We start from the raw sequence: 12,200 nt of genomic DNA on the forward strand, positions 1-12,200 counted from the left end.
CCATCCTCGCTCACTCGCTCATTTTCACTGGGCTGGGGTAGGGGGTTGAAGTGCCCCCCGTGGAATGCCAGTGTTCTCCCCCCAGACACAAGAGCTGTAGAAGGCAGGGGAGTGACATCATCGAGGTTCTCCTCTGCCTCCCCCCACAAAGAGACACCGGGAAACACCCGAAAAGAAAAACTGAACAGAGGGGAGAAAAACTGAGCCCAGGCTGGAAGGTTGTCTCGCCTGTGAGTAATAACACCTGAGGTTTCAAGCAGCCGGCCACTGCAGCCGGCTTGCAAAAATCCCTGTAATCTGGCTGTGACCATAGTGCGGGTGAGAAATGATTATTTGTAGCCAATTTCTTTAGTAAATCAAGCTTAGTTTGAGTGTTTTGTTTTATTTGCTTTGTTCTGTTTGCTCCCCCTTTAACCACTTAAAATCTGCCTTTTATAATCAATACATTTGTTTATTATTAAACCCAGTTTGTGCAATTTCTAACGGGGGGGGGAGTCGTGCCCATCTCTCTTCACGTTGAGGAAGAGATGGACTTTTATGAGCTTGCGCTGTGCAGCTCTTTCTGTACAGCACAAGACAGTGTTATCTGGGTTTGTCTCCCCAAAGGAGACGTGCACGTGAGTGCTGGGGGAGGCCTCGCACAGCGCTGACTTCAGGCTGTGTCTGCAGCTGGGTGGGGCCCTACCCGTGTGCGCTGCAAGAGGCGGAGAGACGAATTCAGCAAAACCTGGAGAGGGAATCCAGGCTGGTGGAACAGGAGGGGCTCAGTGAAACCCCAGTATTGTGTGTGTGCGCGTGTGTGTGACCTGTTACACCGTGTGTGTGTGTGTGTCTAACCTGTTACACCCTCTCCCCCTCAGCTTAATCACAGGAAGGGGACTCACCCCTCTGGCCCCCTCGGCCCCGCCCCAGCTGCTGGCCTGCTCCCTGAGTGACCCAGTCCTCGCCTTACGCCAGGGCTGGTGAGAGGCCTGTGGGCGCCAGAGAAGTGTCCCATGAACCACCCCCCCTCAGAGGAGCTGCAGCTGCGGCAGGGCTGAGGCCGTTACAGGTTGGCCATGTCCCAGACACCAGGCCTGACAATGGGGCAGGCTCTGTGGGGCGGGCAGGGAATTTCCTAATGGCCTGGGCATTAGGTGTATGTGTGCATGCACGTGTGTGTGCACTGAGCGTGTGTGGGTGTCAGAGATGTTTGCATGTGTGTGTGAGGGAGCGGGTGTGCATGTGGCTACAGTGAGTGCCCGATGTACAGTTTGTGCCTGGGGTGGAGGAGCAGGCCGTGTGCCGGGGGGGTGCGAGCGGCAGGCTGTGTGTGTGCATGCAGCGTGTGCCTGTTTTGCTGCTCTCAGGTCCTGCTCTCTGCCTGAGATTCTCATAGTGGGGAGAGAGCTGCTCTCTGGCCTGGCTGAGTCCTGGGTCGGGGCTGGCTGTGGGATTTTGTGCTGCAGGCATGTCAGGGGCTCTGGGGAAAGGGGACACTATGGGGCAGGAGCTATTCAGTGCCCCTGGGGCCCTGCCTGAGCAGAGAAGGGCGCTGGCTCAAACACCCCACCAATGTCCCGCTGGCTGCGACCGATGCTTCACAGTTGAGCCCTGGGTACGTGAAAGGTGAACGTGCCACTGCCAGGCACAGGTAAGCAGAGGGCCTGAGCTGATTGCTGCAGGGGGCCGGCGGGGCCCATCCCTGCTGCCGGCGCTGCCAGGTACCCGCTGGCAGGACAAGCCATTCGTACCATACGGGGCTGACAAGCAGCACCAGGGCGGCCTGTGGCTGTGGCAGGGGATGGCCGAGCTGGGTGTCGTACCCAGGGGGACTGGCACAACGGCCACTGAGAGCAGGGACTCCTGCTGCATGAGCCCCACCGATGGGGAGGCTGGGGGCCGAGAGACGGGAGCTGGGCATGGCCCACAGCTGTTAGTTATTTGTACAGGAGCCCAAGTCATGTGGGTCTGGGGGAGAGGGTTGGGGGGGGGGGTGAGGTTCCTGCCCACGTGTGGGCACTGGGAGGGGTCTTCATGGCCTTAGGTACCCTAGCTGCTCACCCCGGTGTGCCGAGCTGGGCCCGCGGGAGAGGCTGGTACGTTGTCCCCTGCCTGGGGGAGGCGCCAGCCCTCTGGGCCCTGTCGAGACACTGGTGTCTGAGCCCCTCTCCTCTCTGCAGACCCTGGGCCTGGCAGCGGGAGGACAGACAGCCACACTGGCCCACGGCTCCTCAACAGCAAGGAAGCACAGGGGCTCTGCCTGCACCCAGTCCTTGGCCATGGACTCACCACCTGCTCCTTCTCCTCGCCTCTCCCTTACCCCCCCCCAGCCTTCCTCCCCTCCCCCAGCCTTCTTCCTCCTCCCCAGCTTTCTGCTTCCTCTCTCCCACCTCTCCCACCCAGCCAGGCAGTCCCCACCCGCCGAAGGAATGGGACACTCCCCCAGCCCCCCACTGCAATGCCGTCACCCCTTTCCCTGGCTGCCGCAGCTACACGCCTCCAGCCAGGGCTGAGCTCCTTGGGTGCTGTGGGGTGGAAGGGAGTGGGGGGCATTCCAGCCCCTTGGGGCAGCCTCGCTGTGTGCACCATGCAGCTTCCATGGCCCGTGTGGGGAGCAGGGGGGACCCCAGCCTCCTCCACCCGCATCCGTTTGCCACTGTGCAGGGAACAGGGAGGTGAAGGGGCCGGTCACATGCCCAGCCCAGAGGGGCGCAGCCCAGCAAGGTGTGAACTGCTGCTGCTGCTAAGTATCATCTTACCCAGAGCTCAACGGCCTGGAGCAAAGTGGGGCCGCAGCACTAGCCCCGCCAGGCAGCTGGCGCGCCCCAGCCAAGGTGGCCCCACAGGGCTGGCTGAGCTAGGAAGAGACGCCCCAGCTCCTGAACAGCCGCTCGTGTGTCCATACGCCCCAAAGCACCGCCCGCCAGCAAGTGGCCATTGCCCTCGGTGCAGGCCCACCCGAGCGCAAGTCACTGCTGGGAGGAGCGCGCTGTGCGGCTGACTGGCCGTGATGCAGTGCACAGAGAACGGGGCCATGGCCGGCTGCTGCTGCACAACCTCTCCGGCTACAGCAGACACTTGCCAGGCGGGAGAGCCCCACCCGGAAGAGCAGGTTTATTTTCCAGCTCAGGGTGTGCTACATACATGGGGAACAAACCCCCGAGAGAGAACCAGGCCCAGGTTTTTAAAGCCATGCATGCAAAGGGGGCCCGTGCATGCAGGTAGGCAGGCGTGCCAATCTCCACTGGCACCCGGGTATCAGCCGTCCACTGTTTGCACTTGTGGCTTTTAAAATCACGAGTGGCCCTTTGAATCCTGGCTGGTGCCGCCTGAAGGGACCAATCAGGGCATCGGTGGCTCACTGGCAAGAGGTCTGTAGACTGCTGCCGATTGGGTGTTGACTGCTCCACCTCTCTTCTTTAAGGACAATAAACCACCTCTGGCCATAGCTAGCTGGTGTCTGCAGTGCAGAGTGCCCGGCGGGTCGCTGCACCACTGCCAGTCTTGGAGCCTTCACTATGGCGGGGAGGGATGGTGCATGCAGGCCTGGCAGCTCAGTAGGGCTGGCTCTGAGCTCTGAGCGCTTCCCCTCCCCAAGTCAGCGGAGTAAGAGCCACCTCATTTCCATCCCTGCCCAGCTGTGGGAGCAGCTCTCGCCTGTGCACGTCCTGCTCCCTTCCCCCGCCCCGCCCTCTCCCTCCCTTTCAGAGTTGCAGCAGTGAGGAGCAATGGCAAATGTGCCACGTGGCTGTGGGGGAAGGTGGCTCACGCAGACGATGCTGGCACAGACTGGACAGGACAGATGGTGGTGCTGTGGCTGGCTAGAAGTTGCCCCCTTGGCTATGTGTGTGTGTTCTAGTAGATACTGTACAAGATTTCCATAGCGAGAGCGACACGTGGGGGCGTGTGTATACAGTCAGGTGTGGGCTGGGGTCTCGAACAGGGAAAATATCACAGGTCACAAGAGTATAAAAAAATAATCAGCCCAGCTTTGCGTTGCTTGGTCACTCACGCGGCTCCTGCTGGCCTGCTGCTCGCCGGCCGGCGTGTGCGAGGGGCGCACACATGGCCTCGGTTAAAGGGGGAGCCACCCGCCTGGGGGGGACGTACGCTTCCGCGGCACCCAGCCAGGTCCGGCATTGCAGTCTGAAGGTTACTGCAGGTCAAGGCAGCAGAAGCAGAGTGAGAGCTGGGAAGGCGGGTGGTTCCCGGGCATGGCGTGGTGGAGGACGGACTCACGGAGACACGCACGAGCGCACGGACGCAGGCGGGGTTTGGCTGCCAAGCAGCACGCTAGCAGAGAGCGGGGGCTTCCTCCTCAGTCCTTCAGGTTGGCTTCCGAGACCCCCTGGGCCATCAGCTCAGCCAGGACATTGTCCAGGTAGTTGGGGTCGGGGTAGCCATGACCAGTGAGGTTGGAACCAAACTCTGTCTTGTGGTGGATCTCGTTCCACACCACCGTGTCGCACTCTCCCGTCGTGCTGGACGTGCCGATGGTGAAGATGAGCCGGCGGCCCCATGCCACAATCAGGAGCTTCAGAACCTGTGGGCCGGAGGGAGGTCACACACCCTGGCACCCTGCGTGGGGTCTGAGCTCCTCTGCCCAGTCTGCAGCATGTCCTGGGAGGGGAGAGGCTGCCTGCCCCTGATTGATATCGGGGGCTCAGCCCCCTCCGGGCAGCTCTCTAGCGCAGGACAGGCAGCTCTGCCAGGTCACAGCAGAGCTGGTACAGGAACCCAGAGAACGATCCGGACTGGAGCTTGGTCTGATCTGGGGTCTGCCCCACCCTCCAGAACACAGGGGCTTCCTAGGAGGCTATTCCTTTCCGCAGAGCACGGGAATATAAGCCCCCCGCAGAATAACCCTCTGTGGCCTGGACACGCCCCAGCCTTGCGTGTCGTTCCCCCAGCATAGGCTCAAACCCGCCTGCAACAGGACGGAGGCAGAGACGGCGTCTGACTACTACAGCCAACAAGCCGCGTGGGAACGTGTGGCCCAGGCCTGTGTGGTCACTGACTCGGGCACACGCTCACGGTTCCCGCTCATTTCTTGTGGCCACGTGCGGAATGAATATTGTTCTGTGGAGGGGATGTGTGGTGGGGGTGGGGCCGAGGGGTTCGGAGTGTGGGCGGGGGATCAGAGGGTTGGGGCACAGGGTTGGGGTGCGGGAGTGGTGTGGGCTCTGGGGTGGGACTGGGGATGAGCGGTTTGGGGGTCGAGCTGCCCCAGGGACTCCCCCCAGCCCTCTCTCACCCCAGCAGCTCCGGCCGGGCCGGGCCGGGCCGGGGAGGGGGCTCCTCTCCCCACCTGCACAGCCCCCGATAGGTATTTAGATTAAATACTAGGGCTTTGAGGGTCTGAAGTTTGCAAGGCTGGATTAGCAAGGGAGCCTAGGGGAGTTAGGACACTGAACATCCTGGCATTTGTGCACCCAACTCCCTTCTGCTCCTTTGAAATCGCCAACTCAGATGTACGTCTCCAAGCCCCTGTGCCAGGGCTGGTGCTAGCGACATGCGCTAGTCAGCAAACCCGTTTGCAGCAGAAGAGCTGGGAGTATTGCAGCAGCTGTCACAAGGGGGTGAGCTTCTCTCCCCCTCGCCTCCCCCCGCCAATGCCAGCTCCTTGTGGGAAGCTGCAGCCTCCCAGTGAGCCGGCTTTATGGGAGGCAGCCAGGCTCCACGAGCTGGTGGGGGCAGGCCACTCACCTTCCTGCCTTTCTCGTTGTCCGGTAGGTAGCAGTGCCGGGGGAAGCCTCGGGCTGTGAACTTCTTCCCGGGGTTCGGGTGCTCTGGGCCCTGGCAGGGAACAAAGCAGACGCTGGGGAAATCCAACAGCCAGCAGCTGTGCCTGAAACGCGGCACCCCCTGCTCCAGAAGGCAGCACGGCTGCCCAGGCCCGCTGCATTGCTCAGGAGGCACCGGCTGGATGGTCAACAATGGGGCACAACCTGCAGGCAGCAGGGGTCTGAGCGAGCTCCCGCCTGGCAGGGCGTGGCACAACTACGGGGAGGCCAGCGCCCGCACCACCTAGGAGTAGGAGGTGGGGCCTGGCCTCGACCCACCACCAAATCCCTGGGGTGTCACACCCTGGGCTGCCTCTGCCCGGCTGCTGGGGGAAGCAGAGGAGGCCCCAGTCTCTCCATGCGTTGCCGCTGGGGCCAGGTGGAGCGGTATGAGAATGGGGCGTGCTTAGCCACGGGGGGGATTCCCAGGGGGAGGCAGCATGCGCCAACTCTTCTGGGCCACAGAGCCGCTGGCTTCCCCCGAGATTCCTCTGTCCCTCACCTGGATGCCCGTGGGGATGTCGTAGACGATGCGGATGGTTTTGGATTCCGTGTAGCCTGGCAGCGAGTGTGGGATGATGTGGAACTCCATCTTCCCTGGGGGCTGGGTCCCGGTCTTCTCCCCATAGATGGCCTTGCAGGTGGGGCACTGCAGGCTGCCATCCTTGGGGGCAGAGGCACAGGGTGAGGCGGGCCAGCCAGCCAGGCAGAGCATCCTGCTCCAGGGCACAGGCTGCAAACAGGCTACTGGGGGAATCTCCCTTTGCTGCAGGGCTGTTCGGCCCCCCTGGTGCCGGCTGGGGTAAGGCCCTGGAGGGGCACCAAGGCTGGACCTGACCGACTCTCCGCTGGCTGGGAGGACCCTGCGGGGCCGGGGGCTGGGGCAGGGGATCGGAGGGGGAGGGGAGAGGAGCACTGCCCTGGGGCTCTCCCAGGCTGAGCCAGCAGGTCCCCCCGGCCCAGCTCTCACCTTGTTGCCGTTGTTGTACATGGCCACCAGGCAGAGGAGGTGGTACATGTGCCCGCACTTGCCCAGCTTGCCCACCAGCTCCGGCTTGGCGCCCCGGTGGCTGAGCAGGCCCTCGTAGCCGGACGAGGCCACCAGCCTCTCCATGCAGATGGTGCAGTCCTGCCGGGGAGCGCGGTGTTACCAGAGCCGGGCTGCTCCCGCCCACCCCCAGCCAGAGCCCAGCAGCCGGTTCCCCCATCACCCTCCTGCCCACGGGCCTCTGGCGCCATTGCAGCCTTTGGGGACACAGCTTCCCATGGCACCTGCTCCGCCAGCCGGCTCGGCTACCGGGCGCCTGCCTGCCCCACGGCCTGCCCCGCTCCTCGCCCGCTCTTCTTCTGCCCACCTGCCCCGGTCCGCCAGCCGGCTCTGCTACCCGGCGCCTGCCTGCCCCACGGCCTGCCCCGCTCCTCGCCCGCTCTTCTTCTGCCCCCCTGCCCCGGTCCGCCAGCCGGTTCGGCTACCCGGCGCCTGCCTGCCCCATGGCCTGCCCCACTCCTCTGCCCCCCTGCCCTGCTCCGCCAGCCGGCTCTGCTACCCGGCGCCTGCCTGCCCCACGGCCTGCCCCGCTCCTCGCCCGCTCTTCTTCTGCCCCCCTGCCCCGGTCCGCCAGCCGGCTCGGCTACCCGGCGCCTGCCTGCCCCACGGCCTGCCCCACTCCTCTGCCCCCCTGCCCTGCTCCGCCAGCCGGCTCGGCTACCCGGCGCCTGCCTGCCCCACGGCCTGCCCCGCTCCTCGCCCGCTCTTCTGCCCCCCTGCCCCGGTCCGCCAGCCGGCTCGGCTACCCGGCGCCTGCCTGCCCCACGGCCTGCCCCGCTCCTCACCCGCTCTTCTGCCCCCCTGCCCCAGTCCACCAGCCGGCTCGGCTACCCGGCGCCTGCCTGCTGCCCGCTCCTCACCCGCTCTTCTGCCCCCCCCCCTCCGGCGCGCCTGCCTGCCCCACGGCCTGCCCCGCTCCTCACCCGCTCTTCTGCCCCCCTGCCCCGGTCCACCAGCCGGCTCGGCTACCCGGCGCCTGCCTGCCCCATGGCCTGCCCCGCTCCTCGCCCGCTCTTCTTCTGCCCCCCCGCCCTGCTCCGCCAGCCGGCTCGGCTACCCGACGCCTGCCTGCCCCATGGCCTGCCCCGCTCCTCGCCCGCTCTTCTTCTGCCCCACTGTCCCTGCCCACACTGCCCCCTCAGCCCTGCCCCCACCCACCCAGCCCCCAGTGTCCCCTCGGCCCTGCCCCGCCCACACTGCCCCCAGTGCCCCTCAGCTCCACTGCCCCGACCCCCTGCCCCTCAGCCTCACTGCCCTGACCCCCCTGCCCCCACTCTTCCCTCGGCCCTGCCCACCCTGCCCCCGTGGCCCTGCCCCAGCCCACCCAGCCCCCAGTACCCCCTCAGCCCCAACTCTGCCCCCACTGCCCCCTTGGGCCCTCTGCCCACACCCCCTACCTCCACTGCCCCCTTGGCCCCTCTGCCACAACCCTGCTCCCACTGCCCTCTTGGCCTCTCTCCCTCCACCCCCAGCCTCTGCCCTTCACTTCTCCCATTGGCCTCTCTCCCTGTCACTGGGATCACCCCGCTCCCTGCCCGGAGGACTGGCCTGTCTGAGCATAGCAGGCACTGGCTGCACCAGGGCCAGGGCTAGATGCATGGGGCAGTTAACCGCTTTGTCCCGTCCCTTTCAGTCGCTTCGGTGCCACTGCAGAACTGGTGCAGCAGCAGCGAGTGGTTGAAACCTGGGGCCCCAAGGAGCTGGAAACTGGGCCAGGGCTCTGCAGCAAGCTCCTGGAGCCAGGCTAGCAAAGGGAGACACGCAGCAAAGCTCCCAGTGAGCTCAGGCTCCCACGCCAGCTCAGCGCACCCACCGCAACCTCCATTTCTCCCCCCGCTCCCCGGGCCAGGGGGAGTGTGGAGAAGGGAGGGCCTAGGGGGAGTCGGGGGGGTCTCCAGGGGGTATTTTGGGAAAGGAGTGCTGCCAGGCTGCTGTCCTGGGGGGCAGAGTTAAGGGGGTGGCAGAGGTGAGGTGTGTGCCTGTGGGTGGAGGAACTGCTGGGGTCCCCGCTGCTGTAGTTTTACGCCAGGTGTGTTGTGTCTCACTGTGTCCCCAAGAGTTCACCGTGTATTCACAGGCCGCCGCGCGGCTGCCACTCAGACAGGCCTAGTCATCCATGCAGAGCCCCGGCCCTGGGTACTGTCCGATCCCAGCCGCCCCAGGGCAGGGCCACTGGTGAGAACCGTGTGCAGGTGCTCACCTCGTCCGGCGGGCTCTTCACCTTCTGGATGTACCGGCGCACCACATCCTCGGGGTTCTTGCCTGCCCCAGGAGAGAAGCAGAGGCTCAGATTGCGCCCTCATGGCCCACAGCGTCCCAGGGCCACCCACTCAGCCCCTTGCTCCATGGCTAAGGAGGGGCAGGGCGAGGGGGGGGGGCAGGATCGGACAGACACAGAAATTGCCTTGGCTGGAGCGGGTGGGATCTCTGAGTCAGGGCTGGAGAAGGTTAAACCCACCCCTGGGAGTTCAGAAAGAGCCTTTCATCAGCTTGGGGAGCTCCATTCCTGGAAGCCACAGGAGCAAGTGAGCATGAAGAGGGAATCCTGCTGCCCCCTAGCACAGGGGTCCCTGCAGCTCAGAGGCAGAGTCAGGATGAAATTCCCCGGTCAGGCTAGCACAGAGCTCCCCACTCCGGCTCTTTGGAGCTGGGATCCCCAGGGACTAGGCTGCCGTGGTTTGGGTGAGGAGTGGGTCACACCACGTCCACTGAACCACGGGGCTCCCTCCCGCTTCATCTCAAACACAGGTGGCTAAACCAGGGCAAACTACTGCCGACCCTTTGGGACCCAGCCCCCTCCCCGCAAGCTTGCTCGGCACAGGCGAGGGTCTGGCCTGTCACGGTGCCCCCCAAGATTGGGACTGTGTGTGGGGAGGGGGCAGTGCACGCCTCTGCCAATACACTGCACATTTGGCACTTGGTGTGTGTGACTGGGCACCCAGTCACATGGTATTGATGACCTAAGCTTTATAAGCAGCCGCTGGGCAGGAGCACATTCTCTCAATGAGACGATGGGGAGCTCGGCCAAGGCCGTGTGTCTCAGGGACGCAATGGGAACAATGGGCTCGACTGCTCGCTGCTCCTCTCTGGCCCTTGCAGGAGGCCCCTGGTGCACTCTGCAAATCTCTTCTGATGCCCACACGTTAGGGAGGCTGGAACTGGTGGAGCCTGGCACCGAGTTACAGAAGCACTGAGTCTGGGCCTCAGCAGCCATGGACCTTCCTGCAGCCGGGGCAGGAACGTGCAGGTGGAGCTGATCTCCCCCATGCTGGTACCTCCAGGTACCTCCCCCAGCGGCAGGAAGCTCTGCGGCTGCAGCACAGAAGTGAGGGTGGCAATCCCGGGACCCCCCCCACAACAGCTTTGTGATTCCACAGGACCCCCTTTGGGTCAGGACCTCCACAGTACAACACTGACATTTCAGATGTGAAAATGTGGAATTGACCAATTAAAAAACCCTCTGGCTGTGAAATTGATCAAAATGGACTGAATTTGGTAGGACCCTAAAATAATCCTTCCCTCCTGCCCCCCTCTGTCTGTCTTGTCTATTTAGATTGGAAGCTCTTTGGGACAGGGGCATTATATCCGTGCACACCTAGCACGGGGTCCTGAGCTCTGCTGGGCGAACCGATTCCACGGCCCCATTGCAGCTGCTTGCAGATAAGAACAGTCTTAGGTTCACAGAGCTCAAGACCAGACGGGATCATTAGATCATTTCGTCTGACCCCCTGCAGCTCACAGGCCATTACCCCTGGATTCAGCCCTTTAGCCTTTGATTGGCTAAAGCCCCTCCCCCAGTCGTGAGCTGTAGAGCTCACACGCTGGAGGATCCACCACTTCCCTTGGCTGTTGGTTCCAGTGGTTACTCACCCTCACTGTCAAATACTCGTGTCTAAGCTGCATTTATTTGGCTTGAACTTCCAGCCATAGGTTCTTGTTCCGCCTTTCTCTGCTAGTCTAAAGAGCCCTTTAGCAGCTGGTCTTTTCCCTCTCACACACTGTCACCTCTCAGCTAAGCAGATCCCCTCCTTAAGTCTCACTGCCAGGCGTTTTCTGCAGCCCTTGCCTCATTCAGCGCTGGTGACAATAACCGAAAAGCAACCCCATTAGCAACCCCTTCGGGGTGCCAGGTGTCCCTTGTGCTGTACATTAGCAGTGAGGATGACTTGGGGATGCACCAAACCCTGTGTATGACATCCTCTGTCGCCTAGTACGTGTTAAACGGCCCATGAGTAGTGTACCAGATGGCACAATAATTCCGCGGCTCTGGGGCATCAGGGAGAAGGTGCCCGGGCATCACCCTAGGCCGGAGTGGGTGATTTCAGCAGATGGGCATAACACCTCTGGAGAGCTGAGTTTGAATCTGGCTGAGGCATGAAAATGCATTAGAGGGTCTTGGGCCAGGGTGTAGGGGATGTTTGTCTATATTAGAAAATCACTGGGCAGTTTGGCAGAGAAGCCCAGGACTGGGATAGCAGGGGCCTGGGGGTCAGGAGTGAGGTTCGGGGGTGGGGGGGTGATGTACTCCAGGCTGTGCTGTGACTATCGGCCTCTCCATGTCATTTACCGAAGCCTGGCGAGGAAAGGAAGAGGCAGGCTTTGTTACAGGCACAGGGCCGTGCTCCCAGCTAGATCCCAGCACTGGAGGCCAGTGCGTGTGGCTCTGGGGGCTGGAGAGAGGGTACTGGCTCTTACTCTTTTTGAGGTGCTTCTTCTTGGTTTTCCTGCAGATGCCATTGATCCCGGGCACCGGCTTGATGTCGCTCTTGCTCACGGGCGGAGGGTGCAGGATGGGCTTCGGGGCCCGCGTCAGGCATACAGGCAGCCCAGCAGCACACATCAAAATGCCTGTCATACCTGTGTCACAGAGAGATGGTAAGGCCAAGCACAGACACTTCGGGGGCTGGGCGATTATCTCCCCACTGAGTGGCAACAATCACAGCATGGGACAGGATCCCTTGCAGTCTGTCAGACTGAGCTCAAATGCTGGGATGGTCCCTTCGCTTTGAAGTGAGATGGGTAGGTTGTACCAGCCAACCATCCATCCATCCATCCATCCACCCATCCATCCAGCATAACCAATTAACCACCCATCCATCCATCCATCCATCCGGCATACCCATCCATCCATCCATCCGGCTTACCCAACCAACCATCCATCCATCCATCCATCCGGCATACCCAACCAACCATCCATCCATCCATCCAGCCAGCCAGCCAGCATACCCAACCAACCATCCATCCATCCGGCATGCCCAACCAACCATCCAACCAACCAACCTTCCATCCATCCGGCATACCCAACCAACCACCCACCCATCCATCCATCCGGCATACCCAACCAACCATCCATCCATCTGGCATATCCATCCATCCACCCATCCATC

General features: G+C 62.7%; 1 protein-coding gene across 1 annotated transcript in view; it reads right to left on the bottom strand.

Annotated features, from left to right (window-relative positions):
- The window catches only part of DTX1 (deltex E3 ubiquitin ligase 1), a 100,120-nt gene continuing 87,920 nt past the window's right edge, over positions 1 to 12,200 (bottom strand). The window contains exons 5-10 of the mRNA XM_039505531.1: positions 11,509 to 11,670; positions 9,014 to 9,075; positions 6,736 to 6,894; positions 6,268 to 6,429; positions 5,689 to 5,778; positions 1 to 4,525 (exon numbers count right to left, since the gene is read on the bottom strand). Of these exons, the coding sequence (XP_039361465.1) occupies positions 4,301 to 4,525; positions 5,689 to 5,778; positions 6,268 to 6,429; positions 6,736 to 6,894; positions 9,014 to 9,075; positions 11,509 to 11,670 (860 nt within the window). The 3' untranslated portion in view covers positions 1 to 4,300. The remainder of the gene's footprint in view (positions 4,526 to 5,688; positions 5,779 to 6,267; positions 6,430 to 6,735; positions 6,895 to 9,013; positions 9,076 to 11,508; positions 11,671 to 12,200) is intronic.

The sequence above is a fragment of the Mauremys reevesii genome, linkage group 18 (genome assembly GCF_016161935.1).
Source record: "Mauremys reevesii isolate NIE-2019 linkage group 18, ASM1616193v1, whole genome shotgun sequence".
NCBI lineage: Eukaryota > Metazoa > Chordata > Testudines > Geoemydidae > Mauremys > Mauremys reevesii.